At 49.2% G+C, this 15,840-nt stretch overlaps 1 protein-coding gene across 2 annotated transcripts in view; it reads left to right on the forward strand.

Annotated features, from left to right (window-relative positions):
• Nucleotides 1–15,840, forward strand: part of TIA1 (TIA1 cytotoxic granule associated RNA binding protein) — a 309,231-nt gene that overhangs the window by 107,973 nt on the left and 185,418 nt on the right. For both annotated transcript variants that reach the window (XM_069214209.1, XM_069214210.1), the window contains exons 9-10: nucleotides 9,181–9,276; nucleotides 9,364–9,448. In XM_069214209.1, coding sequence (XP_069070310.1) covers nucleotides 9,181–9,276; nucleotides 9,364–9,448 — 181 coding nt within the window. The remainder of the gene's footprint in view (nucleotides 1–9,180; nucleotides 9,277–9,363; nucleotides 9,449–15,840) is intronic.

The following is a 15,840-nucleotide window of genomic DNA, read 5'->3' on the forward strand; positions in this document are numbered from 1 at the left end:
AAATATATTTTCTTAGTTTATTTTAAGAACCACAGGTTCAAATTTTACATGTAATAGCTCTTTTGAAAGGTATTGCAGGTAAGTACTCTAGGAACTTTGAATCATTACTTTAGCATGTATACTTTTTACATAAAGCGGTTTTAAAAGTGGACACAGTGCAATTCTCACAGTTCCTGGGGGAGGTAAGTTATTGTTAGTTTCAACAGGTAAGTAAGGCACTTACAGGTTTCAGTTTTTGGTCCAAGGTAGCCCACCGTTGGAGGTTCAGAGCAACCCTAAAGTTATCACACCAGCAGCTCAGGGCCGGTCAGGTGCAAAGGTCAAAGAGGTGCCCAAAACACATAGGCTATAATGGAGAGAAGGGGGTGCCCCGGTTCCAGTCTGCCAGCAGGTAAGTACCCGCGTCTTCGGAGGGCAGACCAGGGGGGTTTTGTAGGGCACCGGGGGGGACACAAAGTAGCACAGAAAGTACACCCTCAGCAGCGCGGGGGCGGCCGGGTGCAGTGTGCAAACACGCGTCGGGTTTCCTTCAGGTTTCAATGGGAGACCAAGGGGTCTCTTCAGCGATGCAGGCAAGGGGGGGGGCTCCTCGGGGTAGCCACCACCTGGGCAAGGGAGAGGGCCTCCTGGGGGTCACTCCTGCACAGAAGTTCCGTTTCTTTAGGGGCTGGGGGCTGCGGGTGCAGGGTCTTTTCCAGCCGTCGGGAAATGGAGTTCAGACAGTCGCGGTCAGGGGGAGCCTGGGGATTCCCTCTGCAGGCGTCGCTGTGGGGGCTCAGGGGGGACAACTTTCGTTACTCACAGTCATTTTATTGTAAAATACACCACAGAGGGCACCTTAGAGGTGCCCCCTGAAACTTAATCGACTGTCTGTGTAGGCTGACTAGTTCCAGCAGCCTGCCACACCAGAGACATGTTGCTGGCCCCATGGGGAGAGTGCCTTTGTCACTCTGAGGCCCGTAACAAAGCCTGCACTGGGTGGAGATGCTAACACCTCCCCCAGGCAGGAGCTGTAACACCTGGCGGTGAGCCTCAAAGGCTTACCCCTTTGTCACAGCCCAGCAGGGCACTCCAGCTTAGTGGAGTTGCCCGCCCCCTCTGGCCACGGCCCCCACTTTTGGCGGCAAGGTTGGAGGGAACAAAGAAAGCAACAAGGAGGAGTCACTGGCCAGTCAGGACAGCCCCTAAGGTGTCCTGAGCTGAGGTGACTCTAACTTTTAGAAATCCTCCATCTTGCAGATGGAGGATTCCCCCAATAGGGTTAGGATTGTGACCCCCTCCCCTTGGGAGGAGGCACAAAGAGGGTGTACCCACCCTCAGGGCTAGTAGCCATTGGCTACTAACCCCCCAGACCTAAACACGCCCTTAAATTTAGTATTTAAGGGCTACCCTGAACCCTAGAAAACTAGATTCCTGCAACAAGAAGAAGGACTGCCCAGCTGAAAACCCCTGCAGAGGAAGACCAGAAGACAACAACTGCCTTGGCTCCAGAAACTCACCGGCCTGTCTCCTGCCTTCCAAAGAACTCTGCTCCAGCGACGCCTTCCAAAGGGACCAGCGACCTCTGAATCCTCTGAGGACTGCCCTGCTTCGACGACGACAAGAAACTCCCGAGGACAGCGGACCTGCTCCAAAAAGACTGCAACTTTGTTTCAAGAAGCTGCTTTAAAGAACCCTGCAACTCCCCGCAAGAAGCGTGAGACTTGCAACACTGCACCCGGCGACCCCGACTCGGCTGGTGGAGAACCAACACCTCAGGGAGGACCCCTGGACTACTCTACGACTGTGAGTACCAAAACCTGTCCCCCCTGAGCCCCCACAGCGCCGCCTGCAGAGGGAATCCCGAGGCTTCCCCTGACCGCGACTCTCTGAAACCTAAGTCCCGACGCCTGGAAAAGACCCTGCACCCGCAGCCCCCCGGACCTGAAGGACCGGACTTTCACTGCAGAAGTGACCCCCAGGAGTCCCTCTCCCTTGCCCAAGTGGAGGTTTCCCCGAGGAAGCCCCCCCTTGCCTGCCTGCAGCGCTGAAGAGATCCCTTGATCTCTCATTGACTTTCATTACAAACCCGACGCTTGTTCTAACACTGCACCCGGCCGCCCCCGCGCCGCTGAGGGTGAAATTTCTGTGTGGGCTTGTGTCCCCCCCGGTGCCCTACAAAACCCCCCTGGTCTGCCCTCCGAAGACGCGGGTACTTACCTGCAAGCAGACCGGAACCGGGGCACCCCCTTCTCTCCATTCTAGCCTATGCGTTTTGGGCACCACTTTGAACTCTGCACCCGACCGGCCCTGAGCTGCTGGTGTGGTGACTTTGGGGTTGCTCTGAACCCCCAACGGTGGGCTACCTTGGACCAAGAACTGAACCCTGTAAGTGTCGTACTTACCTGGTAAAACTAACAAAAACTTACCTCCCCCAGGAACTGTGAAAATTGCACTAAGTGTCCACTTTTGAAATAGCTATTTGTGAATAACTTGAAAAGTATACATGCAATTGAAATGATTCAAAGTTCCTAATGTACTTACCTGCAATACCTTTCAAACAAGATATTACATGTTAAATTTGAACCTGTGGTTCTTAAAATAAACTAAGAAAAGATATTTTTCTATAACAAAACCTATTGGCTGGATTTGTCTCTGAGTGTGTGTACCTCATTTATTGTCTATGTACAACAAATGCTTAACACTACTCCTTGGATAAGCCTACTGCTCGACCACACTACCACAAAATAGAGCATTAGTATTATCTATTTTTACCACTGTTTTACCTCTAAGGGGAACCCTTGGACTCTGTGCATGCTATTCCTTACTTTGAAATAGCACATACAGAGCCAACTTCCTACACCAATGCGTCACTAGATGGTTGGAGTTGATGGACAAAATGTTTAACCAAAGTTCATTGGTCTGAGGAGGAGGAGTCCACTTCACATAAACCTCCAGGAGCCGACCCAGATCTTAAGAAAAAAAAGTGGATCAGGGAGCCAAATGGCAATCATTAAACCCAAGCTCTCAGACCACCTTGGAACAAACCAGAAGGGTCTATTGCAGCTGCTGCTACAGGGCAGAGTGCTCGGTCCCTGTCCCCTAAAAGTGAGTGAGCCACAATGTGGCTGGGAAAACATCTATTACCTTTAGCGCCAATAAAATGGAGTGAGGGCAAAGGGGACCTCTATTACTTAGACTAATGTGAACCTCCCCTCTCTCCAAAGCAAAATACTCCCTTTAGCATATTTAATGCTTCAAGATTTATCGGACATGTATGTGCTGCAGAGTGAAATGCAGTCAATAAATCTTTTGTTTTCCTGTCCTGCGTGACACTAAGTTATTCAAAACTTTATTTTTTAAATGAGTTTGTGTCAGTGATCAAGAATTTCCATTACGGGATACTTTTCAGTAATGCAATTCTATGAAGGTTCAAGCTGAACTAGGATTAATCAAGTGTCCTGCTGCACAAATGGTTCTTCCATAGATGCTTATAGGTTCCTTTTGCCTGTATCATGACACTTTTATTGTACAGATATTGGTGCTTCAAAAATCTGAGATATGGCATTCTCGTGGAAATGGAGTACTAGGCCTCTCCACCCTATTGGCTGTCTTGCAGTTAGTGTATTGAGGTGGCTAGGCTACACAAGTCGACATTTAATGTGTACCTTACTTTATTTCTTGTTTACCGTTCATGTTTGGGATTCTCAGTCTAGTGGAGGTTGTTATAATGAACTTCTAAAGCGCATGTTCACAGAAATGTTTCATGGCGCTGAGAGCACTAGCAGCAAAGTGGAAATGCTTTTAGTCGTAGGCTTGTTTGATTTTGAATTGCTTGCTGCTTGTGTTCGGAAGAGTTCCAAGCGCCAGCGGGCAGTACAGCAAACCTGATAGCCCAAGTCTTTTCCTGTTGTATTTGGTAACTTCTACAAGATTGAGGTAAACTGATCTAAGATCACACCTGGGAGCATAATTTAGCAGATGTTTAGTGTGGCCGTATGTTGGTAGTTGACAGACCAGTCTGACTGCCTGATTTTATTTTTTTGATAAGCTGCAGTCTGACTCCGCCCTTTAAAGACAGCTATATGCTGAGTGTTAGCATAATCAATTCAGGGCATCACAAGTGCAAGACAATCTACATAATGGCTTCAAACGAAAAAAATCCTTATTTTATTTCTTCTCCTTTACCCAGCTTTGCAAAATAATAAAAATATAAAGCAGGAGGAAGTCACTGCTGCAATCTGGGGTTTCATTGATAGGTCTTCATCAACAAGTACGCAAAGGCTCTTCACTGAGTTATTTCGGAATGGGAAGTGTACTAAGCTCTGGTGTCCAGAAAGATGGGCTCCCCCAATTCAAGGAGTTTTTTTTCCCGAGTTCAGCATAAGTTGATCCAATCCTGAATAAAGATTATGGTGTTCTGGAAGATTGTTCAACCTACACAACTCTGATTTGATAGCAATCGGCATAGTTGTATTCTTTTACTTTTTGTCTTTGTAGGTAATCAACTAGCAGGTGAATGTAAAGGTTGTATAGCACAGGAGATAAAGAACACTGAGGTACTCTGCATCTGAGATTAACCATGAAGGAACAAAAAGAGAAAGGCAAATCAATTGCATTTTGTAGGAAGTTGGCTCTGTATGCACTATTTCAAAGTAAGAAATAGCATGCACAGAGTCCAAGGGTTCCCCTTAGAGGTAAAATAGTGGCAAAAAGAGATAATCCTAATGCTCTATTTTGTGGTAGTGTGGCCAAGCAGTAGGCTTATCAGAGGGTAGTGTTAAGCATTTGTTGTACACACACAGGAAATAAATGAGGAACACACACTCCGAGACATTTCCAGGCCAATAGGTTTTTGTATAGAAAAATATATTTTCTTAGTTTATTTTAAGAACCACAGGTTCAAGATTTACAAGTAATACTTAAAATGAAAGGTATTTCAGGTAGGTACTTTAGGAACTTTGAATTAGCAAAATAGCATATACAGTTTTCACATAAATGACATATAGCTATTTTAAAACTAGACACTTAGTGCTATTTTCAACAGTTCCTGGGGGAGGTGTGTTAGTTTTTGCAGGTAAGTAAACCACCTACGGGGTTCAAGTTTGGGTCCAAGGTAGCCCACCGTTGGGGGTTCAGAGCAACCCCAAAGTTACCACACCAGCAGCTCAGGGCCGGTCAGGTGCAGAGTTCAAAGTGGTGCCCAAAACGCATAGGCTTCAATGAAGGGGGTGCCCCGGTTCCAGTCTGCCAGCAGGTAAGTACCTGCGTCTTCGGAGGGCAGACCAGGGGGGTTTTGTAGGGCACAGAGGGGGGCACACAAGTCAGCACAGAAAGTACACCCTCAGCGGCACGGGGTGGCCGGGTGCAGTGTGCAAACAAGCGTCGGGTTCGCAATAGGATTCAATGGGAGACCAAGGGGTCTCTTCAGCGATGCGGGGGGGGGGCCCTCATCGGGGTAGCCACCACCTGGGCAAGGGAGAGGGCCACCTGGACTGGAGGTCGGATCCTTCAGGTCCTGGGGGCTGCGGGTGCAGTCTCTTTACCAGGCGTCGGGTCTTTAAAGCAGGCAGTCGCGGTCAGGGGGAGCCTCTGGATTCCCTCTGCAGGTGTCGCTGTGGGGGTTCAGGGGGGGTCAACTCTGGCTATTCACGGTCTCGTAGTACCATTTGGCTTGTTTGACCATAGATGAAAATCCCCAAGAAATAAGATTTTTGCATAGTCAATGGCCAGTGCTTACACATATTCAACCAGTAATGACAAATTGCAGTTTGCCTGGGGTTCTATATAAGATGATACCTATCTGGGGAGGTGGGCAAATCTAATTTAATAACCATATTTTCAGCCAATGAAATGGGTTGAGAAGTTCAAAATATATAAATTCTCTGGGAGAGCTGCCAGTGTCAGACGTGGAATCCTCAGATAACCAAGTTTCTGTTAACAGTATGTCGGGATTCTGACTCGAGTTGGTCATGTATCTCGAGGTGGCATCTGACCCGAGAATATGTATTGAGAGAGTGTTTAAGTCTGTTATTAGCTTTAATTGCTGGATCAGGGACGGTTTCTGCTATGGTGGTCTATCTCAATGGGCTTGGTAATGGGTGGTTGTTTGCAATTTAAAATACCTAAAACAGCTAATATTTTTACCATAGTTTCCTCCAGATAAAAAATGTTAGCGCCTAGAGCTCTAAAATCATTTGTGTTATGATCTGGGCATAATGGCTGACCCCGGACGGCCGTGGACGAGCGCAGACAGGCTTGGCTTAGGCGTGCAGGCAGCGTGTCCATGCCTCTATCATCAAGATAGGTTAATAACCTCAAGCTACTATAAGAAAAATGATTGAGGTGAAGTGTAGTATTTTCTGAGTTATAATTTACAGTTTGCAGCCTAGTAGTGTATTTGTAGCCATAAAACTAGGACCATTCATTGGAATTGTTTGAAAGTCCTGTCATGCATTTTGAAATTTGAACTACATTTGACACAATATTTGCATTTCCCACTCACCACAGTCCCTCTGAAACAGTCAAAATATATTAAGTGATGTAGTTCATCTATGTATTATAGCTTTATCTAATTCATTTAGTTATTATTCACTATGTAAAATGATTTTGATGGTTACCTAAAACACGTTCAGGAAATTTTACAAAGGCGCTTGTAGGAAGTTGGCTCTGTATATACTATTTCAAAGTAAGAAATGGTGTGCACAGTCCAAGGGGTCCCCTTAGAGGTAAGATAGTGGCATAATTAGATAATTCTAATGCTCTATTTTGTGGTAGTGTGGTCGAGCAGTAGGCTTATCAGAGGGTAGTGTTAAGCATTTGTTGTACACAGGCAATACATGAGGAACACACACTCAGACTTACACCAGGCCAATAGGTTTTTATATTGAAAAATCTCTTTTCTTAGTTTATTTTAAGATACCACTGGTTCAAGATTTACAATTAATACTTTAAATGTGAGGTACTTCACTTAGATACTTTAGGAACTTTGAATGAAAACAATATCATGTACAGTCTTTGTAAAAATGGCAGTAAGCTATTTTCAAAGTGGAGACAGTGTAAAAATCAACAGTTCCTGGGGGAGGTAAGTAAAGGTTAGCTTAGGAGGTAAGCAAAACACTTACAAGTCTCAGTCCTGGGGCATAGGCAGCCCACTGTTTGGGGTTCAAGGCAACCCCAAAGTTCACACCAGCAGCTCAGGGCCGGTGTGGTGCAGTGGTCAAAGAGGTGCCCAAAACACATAGGCGCCTATGGAGAAACAGGGTTGCTCCGTTTCTAGTCTCTCGGCAGGTAAGTACCCGCATCCTTGGGGGCAGACCAGGTGAGTTTTGTAGAGCACTGGTGGGGGGTGGGGGGGGGGTGGGGGGGGGGACACAAGTAGGCACACAAAACACACCCTCAGCGGCACAGGGGCGACAGGCAGTCGCGGTCAGGGGAGCCTCTGGATTCTCTCTGCAGGCGACGCTGTGGGGACTCAGGGGGGTCATCTCTGGTTACTCACGGGCTCGCAGTCGCCAGGGAGTCCTCCCTGAGGTGGTGTTTTTCTGCAGGTCGAGCTGGGGGCGTCGGGTGCAGAGTGTAGAGTCTCACGCTTCAGGTGGGAAACGTGAAGTCCTTGGAAGTTGCTTCTTTGTTGCAAAGAAGTAGCTGGTTTTGAACAGGGCTACTGATCACAGGAGTTTCTTGGTCCTGTAGTCCAGGGCAGTCCTCTGAGGCTTCAGAGGTCGCTGGTCCCTGTCGAATGTGTCGCTGGAGCAGGTTTTTGAAGTTTGAGACAGGCCGGTAGGGCTGGGGCCAATTCAGTTGTCTTCCTCCTTTTCTGCAGGCTTGTATGTCAGCAGTCCTTTCTTCAGGTTGCAGGAATCTGATTTCCTTGGATCTGGGGAGCCCCTAAATACTGAATTTCAGGGTGTGTTTAGGTCTGGGAGGGTAGTAGCCAATGGCTACTGTCCTTGAGGGTGGCTACACCCTCTTTGTGCCTCCTCCCTGTGGGGAGGGGGCACATCCCTAATCCTATTGGACTCCTCCAAACTCCAGATGGAGGATTTCTCAAGGCAGGGGTCACCTCAGCTCAGGACACCTTAGGGGCTGTCCTGACTGGTGGGTGGTGACTCCTTGTTTTCCTCATTATCTCCTCCAGCCTTGCCGCCAAAAGTGGGGGCAGTGGCCGAAGGGGTGGGCTTCTCCACTAGCTGGGATGCCCTGGGGCGCTGAAACAAAAGGGGTGACCGCCAGGTGTTACAGTTCCTGCAGGGAGAGGTGAGAAGCACCTCCACCCAGTATAGGTTTTGTTCCTGGCCACAGAGTGACAAAGGCACTCTCCCCATGTGGCCAGCAACATGTCTGGTGTGTGGCAGGCTGGCAGGAACTGGTCAGCCTACAATAGAAGTCCGGTAGGTATGCAGGGGGGGTATCTCTAAGATGCCCTCTGGGTGTATTTTACAATAAATTGTACATTGGCATCAGTGTGCATTTATTGTGCTGAGAAGTTTGATACCAAACTTCCCAGATTTCAGTGTAGCCATTCTGGAACTGTGGAGTTCATGTTTGACAAACTCCCAGACCATATACTCTTATGGCTACCCTGCATGTACAATGTCTAAGGTTTTGCTTAGACACTGTAGGGGCATAGTGCTCATGCACATATGCCCTCACCTGTGGTATAGTGCACCCTGCCTTAGGTCTGTAAGGCCTGCTAGAGTGGTGACTTACCTATGCCACAGGCAGTGTGAGGTTGGCATGGCACTCTGAGGGGAGTGCCATGTCGACTTAGTCATTTTCTCCCCATCAGCACACACAAGCTGGCAAGCAGTGTGCATGTGCTGAGTGATGGGTCCCTAGGGTGGCATAAGACATGCTGCAGCCCTTAGAGACCTTCCCTGGCATCAGGGCCCTTGGTACCAGGGGTCCCAGTTACAAGGGACTTGCCTGAGTGCCAGGGTTGTGCCAATTGTGGAGACAAAAGTACAGTTTAGGGAAAGAACACTGGTGCTGGGGCCTGGTTAGCAGGGCACCAGCACACTTTCAAATCATAACTTAGCATCAGCAAAGAGTTAGGGGGTAACCATGCCAAGGAGGTATTTCCTCACAGCGCTCTATTCCATACAGAATTAAACTGCTGTAAATCCTTGGGCCACATTGATGCTAATGAATTGTTCAAAAGTCTCAATTTTCTGCTAATTATAAACCCTTTCATTCCAGCAAACACCAAGCAATTGTCTTACGATGATGTAGTTAATCAGTCCAGTCCAAGCAACTGTACTGTCTACTGTGGTGGTGTTACGTCTGGACTAACTGGTACGTTTTTCTAGAGATGCCATTTTTCAGCACTGAATGAATTTAAACTCTTCCTAACTGCTGTACTCCTTATCACCTTTATTTCAGAACAACTTATGCGGCAGACGTTTTCACCATTTGGACAGATAATGGAAATAAGAGTGTTCCCTGACAAAGGCTATTCATTTGTTCGGTATGAAGAAAAATGCTCATATTTGCTTTACACCCATTTGCTAGTTTCAGATCTAAACCTTTTTAAGTAAAATTATTTTAGATAACTCTTATGGTGTTTTAGAATAAGTAGAAAAGACTCTTCTGATTGACACTGGATTGTGTAACTTTTAGGCACAACATCCTTTTTAAGTAATAATCACAGACCGAATTATGTCCACATTGCCACATTAAAATGTTTTGATTTTAATGATCTCTCCAGTGTGATCAAATTAAAACCACAATCCTCTGGCTTATCTGGTGTCCTGCCTGAAATCTTTGCCTGGCATAATCTTAATGAGATTTGAGCATGTGCAGATTGAACCTTTTGCTATGATGAGACAAGTCTGTTTTTTGCCCCAGTTTCGGTAATGTATAATGTTCACCTTTTTCTTTTTTCTGGACCCTATGTAGAATGGCCTAGTACTCTGTGTACAGATGGCTGCAAGGGATGTCTGTTTCAGACATCGGTTTTCATGCATTCAGTTGTATTAAGTTTTCAGTATTGAATCGTTCATAGGCTCACATGCTTAAATCTTCCCTGTCGTCAAGTTGGTAGTTCCACAGTGTAAGGAAATGCCTCCTTGGCATGGTTACCCCCTGACTTTTTGCCTTTGCTGATGCTATGTTTTGAATTGAAAGTGTGCTGAGGCCTGCTAACCAGGCCCCAGCACCAGTGTTCTTTCCCTAAACCTGTACTTTTGTATCCACAATTGGCACACCCTGGCATCCAGGTAAGTCCCTTGTAACTGGTACCCCTGGTACCAAGGGCCCTGATGCCAAGGGAGGTCTCTAAGGGCTGCAGCATGTCTTATGCCACCCTGGAGACCCCTCACTCAGCACAGACACACTGCTTGCCAGCTTGTGTGTGCTGGTGAGAACAAAACGAGTAAGTCGACATGGCACTCCCCTCAGGGTGCCATGCCAGCCTCTCACTGCCTATGCAGGTGTAGATAAGTCACCCCTCTAGTAGGCCTTACAGCCCTAAGGCAGGGTGCACTATACCATAGGTGAGGGCACCAGTGCATGAGCACTGTGCCCCTACAGTGTCTAAGCCAAACCTTAGACATTGTAAGTGCAGGGTAGCTGTAAAGAAATGGCTCCCTGTTGCAGTTACCCCCCACTTTTTGCCTGATACTGATGCTGACTTGACTGAGAAGAGTGCTGGGACCCTGCTAACCAGGCCCCAGCACCAGTGTTCCTTCACCTAAAATGTACCATTGTATCCACAATTGGCACACCCTGGCATTCAGATAAGTCCCTTGTAACTGGTACTTCTAGTACCAAGGGCCCTGATGCCAAGGAAGGTCTCTAAGGGCTGCAGCATGTCTTATGCCACCCTAGAGACCCCTCACTCAGCACAGACACACTGCTTACAAGCCTGTGTGTGCTAGTGAGAACAAAATGAGTAAGTCGACATGGCACTCCCCTCAGGGTGCCATGCCAGCCTCTCACTGCCTATGCAGTATAGGTAAGACACCCCTCTAGCAGGCCTTACAGCCCTAAGGCAGGGTGCACTATACCATAGGTGAGGGTACCAGTGCATGAGCATGGTACCCCTACAGTGTCTAAACAAAACCTTAGACATTGTAAGTGCAGGGTAGCCATAAGAGTATATGGTCTGGGAGTCTGTCAAACACGAACTCCACAGCACCATAATGGCTACACTGAAAACTGGGAAGTTTGGTATCAAACTTCTCAGCACAATAAATGCACACTGATGCCAGTGTACATTTTATTGTAAAATACACCACAGAGGGCACCTTAGAGGTGCCCCCTGAAACTTAACCGACTGTCTGTGTAGGCTGACTAGTTCCAGCAGCCTGCCACACCAGAGACATGTTGCTGGCCCCATGGGGAGAGTGCCTTTGTCACTCTGAGGCCAGTAACAAAGCCTGCACTGGGTGGAGATGCTAACACCTCCCCCAGGCAGGAGCTGTGACACCTGGCGGTGAGCCTCAAAGGCTCACCCCTTTGTCACAGCCCAGCAGGGCACTCCAGCTTAGTGGAGTTGCCCGCCCCCTCCGGCCACGGCCCCCACTTTTGGCGGCAAGGCTGGAGGGAACAAAGAAAGCAACAAGGAGGAGTCACTGGCCAGTCAGGACAGCCCCTAAGGTGTCCTGAGCTGAAGTGACTCTAACTTTTAGAAATCCTCCATCTTGCAGATGGAGGATTCCCCCAATAGGGTTAGGATTGTGACCCCCTCCCCTTGGGAGGAGGCACAAAGAGGGTGTACCCACCCTCAGGGCTAGTAGCCATTGGCTACTAACCCCCCAGACCTAAACACGCCCTTAAATTTAGTATTTAAGGGCTACCCTGAACCCTAGAAAATCAGATTCCTGCAACTACAAGAAGAAGGACTGCCTAGCTGAAAACCCCTGCAGCGGAAGACCAGAAGACGACAACTGCCTTGGCTCCAGAAACTCACCGGCCTGTCTCCTGCCTTCCAAAGATCCTGCTCCAGCGACGCCTTCCAAAGGGACCAGCGACCTCGACATCCTCTGAGGACTGCCCCTGCTTCGAAAAGACAAGAAACTCCCGAGGACAGCGGACCTGCTCCAAGAAAAGCTGCAACTTTGTTTCCAGCAGCTTTAAAGAACCCTGCAAGCTCCCCGCCAGAAGCGTGAGACTTGCAACACTGCACCCGGCGACCCCGACTCGGCTGGTGGCGATCCAACACCTCAGGCGGGACCCCAGGACTACTCTAAGACTGTGAGTACAAAAACCTGTCCCCCCTGAGCCCCCACAGCGCCGCCTGCAGAGGGAATCCCGAGGCTTCCCCTGACCGCGACTCTTTGAATCCAAAGTCCCGACGCCTGGGAGAGACCCTGCACCCGCAGCCCCCAGGACCTGAAGGACCGGACTTTCACTGGAGAAGTGACCCCCAGGAGTCCCTCTCCCTTGCCCAAGTGGAGGTTTTCCCGAGGAACCCCCCCCTTGCCTGCCTGCAGCGCTGAAGAGATCCCGAGATCTCCCATTAACTTCCATTACGAACCCGACGCTTGTTTCTACACTGCACCCGGCCGCCCCCGCGCTGCTGAGGGTGAAATTCCTGTGTGGGCTTGTGTCCCCCCCGGTGCCCTACAAAACCCCCCTGGTCTGCCCTCCGAAGACGCGGGTACTTACCTGCAAGCAGACCGGAACCGGGGCACCCCCTTCTCTCCATTCTAGCCTATGTGTTTTTGGGCACCACTCTGAACTCTGCACCTGACCGGCCCTGAGCTGCTGGTGTGGTGACTTTGGGGTTGCTCTGAACCCCCAACGGTGGGCTACCTTGGACCAAGAACTAAGCCCTGTAAGTGTCTTACTTGCCTGGTTAACCTAACAAATACTTCTCTTCCAGGGGATCCTCATCAAAGTCATAAACATTGAATATTCCCGCCCTTGTGCGGGGACCCCGGAGCATATATAAAATATATACACATTATACATGTGTAACAAACAGTCATGCAGGCTATCATGTTAAAAACAGGCTAAAATGCTTTATTTCTATGAAGTTTTTTTTTTTTTTTTTGTTTTTAAATACTACAATAGAGCATAAATAAGTACCCAAGCTCCTAAAACTAGGCTTGGGGAAGTAAGCAGTAGCAAACTCTAGTGAAAAAATAGAGAAAACTGCATTGAAAAACAATGAAGCATTCTTAGCCAATAGGCTGCATGCAGGTTAACACAGGAGAACCATAAAAACTTTGGCACTGTGCCTTTAAGACCCTGAGCACCTCCAGTATCCCACCATGCCTCAGGGGTGAAGGAAAGGTGACAGTTGGTTCACAGTTAGGTCAGTTCTTTTTTCCGGCTCCTTCTGAGAGGATCCTGGAGCATTGAGCTCTGTTTTTCTGAGTTTTCCTCCGAAAAATTCTTTAAAAAAGCGTTTTTTCATTTTTCACTCGACAAATAACATCTTTGTCTGAGCTGGGAAGGTTTTTTCTGACAGAAAAATGCCTTCTCTTTTTGTCAAATGCCCTGCTTGTGGGAAGAAGAAGGCCCAGTCAGATCCCCACTCTCTGTGCATAGTGTGCCTGCCTCAGAGTCACTGCCCTGACACTTGTCAGTACTGTAAGAACATGTCTAGGAGGACTCTAAAAGACAGAGAGAAGATCCGACTTCATGGGCTTCAGGAGAGGAAAAGAACATCGTCCTCCTCGCTCTCCAGGCATCCAGAAGGCCATTCTCAGGAGAGAATGGCCCGGTCGACGTCGACAGGTAGGAAAATACCTGCTTGTTCACCGTCGACGTCGTCGCTACCACCGTCCCACCGGCATAGGTCGACGGCGACGCACCCGACGTCGAAGGGAACGGCGTCGAGGGAACATCAGAGTAGGGGCAGGTCTCCGTCGACGGCAGCCCGCCGATCGACGTCGAGCCACCGCCGGCATGCCCGGTCGCCGTCAAAGGCTGTGCGCCCCCCGACGTCAGGACACACGACGTCGAGATCTCCACGACGGCACGGCAAACATCCGCCGTCAACCTCCCATCGCTCCACGTCGAGGCACACGACGGCGAGCAGGTCGAGGTCCAAGGAACGCCGTTCGACGTCAAGGCACTCAACGGCGAGGCAATCAACGTCGAGGCAGGACCAACCGACTGGGCGTCCTTCGACGTCGAAACAGCCATCGACGTCGAAGCAGGTCTTACCTGTCCAACAGGGAGCAGAACATCGCCCCTCGCCAGACAAGGCTCAGTCTCCAGTGGTCTCCATACAGAGCGACTCTTCTCGGTCAAGAGCATCTCCTGGGCATGTCTCGCCCATCAACCTATCTCCGAGATGGCTGGAGAGCCTCAACAGACCAGCGGCCTCCCCAGATTCGCAATATTCGCGAATGTATTCACCCACTGCCTCCCCGCCAAGAACGCCATCGCCGACAGCCGGGGCAGAACGGGCTCGTTCAGCTCCTCGACAGCCGACCGCGAGGACTAGGCGCTCGGCTACAGCGTCCCGCAGCAGATCTCGCTCTCAACGGAGATCCAGGTCGCGCTCAAGAAGATCACCCTCTTGGTCTTCATCAGGTTCTTCTGTCAGGCGTTACTCACCTACTCTTACAGATTCACCACCTGCTAGAGTCTCACCAGTGGATGACATAAACACTTTCAACGAGGTGTTACTAAGAGGAGCACAGAAACTCAATATAGAGGTTCCAGAACCATCTACCTCCTCATCAATCATATTTGAGACACTACAACAGAGGTCAGCGTCGAAAAAGTTGCTGCCTCTAGTGCCTGGTTTGTTGCAGCCGACCATGGACACTTTTCTGGCCCCAGCCTCGCTTAAGTCTGCCCCGGCTCGGATTCTTAAAAAGTACAAGGCTCCAGAGCAAGACCCTTTATTCCTTAGGAAGGATCCGCCACCAGACTCAGTGATCATAGCTGCCGCCCGAAAGACCCACTCGGTGGCATCTTCATCCACAGTACCCCCGGATAAAGAGAGCAGGCATTTAGACTCTCTGGGAAGAAAGATGTGCGGGACAGCGGCTTCAGCAATGAAGGTCTCTAGTGCGTCTGCGCTCCTGGGCAGGTACGATCGTTCTCTGTGGGATTCCCTCAGTAGATTTACGGAAAAACTGCCCAGAGAAGACAGGCAAGATTTCCAAGAGATTCTACAGGAAGGATGCCTGGTATCTAACCAAGTTATCAGCGCGGCAGCGGATGGGGCGGATTTGGCGGCTCATGGGTACGCACATGGTATCTGTGCGAGGAGATCTTCCTGGCTGAGGCTCACTGGCTTGAAACAGGAGGCACAACAACGTATCCTGAATCTCCCATTTGCCGGGAATTCTCTATTCGGTGCCCATGCAGACGAAGAGATGGCCCGCATGAAGACCGAGGTGGATACCATGAAGGCGGTAGGCCTCGAAAGAAGGAAAGATTTCAGGCGGAGGTACAGACCGTACGATAGACGCCCTTTCCAACAGAGGGTTCAAACCCCTCATTGGTCGCAAAGGTCTCAGCAACGACAGGGGCGCCCTCTGTTTCAGCGAAGAAACACAAGGGAGCGAGGGTCAAGCAGACCTCAACAGTCCACTCCAAAAGCACCCACTAAACAATGAAGTCTCGCTTCCCTCGACACTGTACACCACTCCGGTGGGGGGAAGTATTATTGCTCATCTTCACGAGTGGCACTCTATCACAAGAGACAAATGGGTGCTCAATATTGTCGAACATGGCTATTCTCTTCTTTTCAAGCAGCCTCCACCACACTTGCCACCAACCAAACACAATCCGGCTCATCTCACCTTGCTACGCAAGGAGGCTCTCACCCTCCTAAGAAAGAATGCCATAGAAAGGGTTCCACCTGCCCACAGAGGAAAAGGGGTCTACTCCCGTTACTTTCTAGTAACAAAGAAGGGTCAAGAGGGCGTTTTCAGGCCAATCCTGGAT

Source organism: Pleurodeles waltl, chromosome 11 (assembly GCF_031143425.1).
Source record: "Pleurodeles waltl isolate 20211129_DDA chromosome 11, aPleWal1.hap1.20221129, whole genome shotgun sequence".
In the NCBI taxonomy this organism is placed as follows: Eukaryota; Metazoa; Chordata; class Amphibia; order Caudata; family Salamandridae; genus Pleurodeles; species Pleurodeles waltl.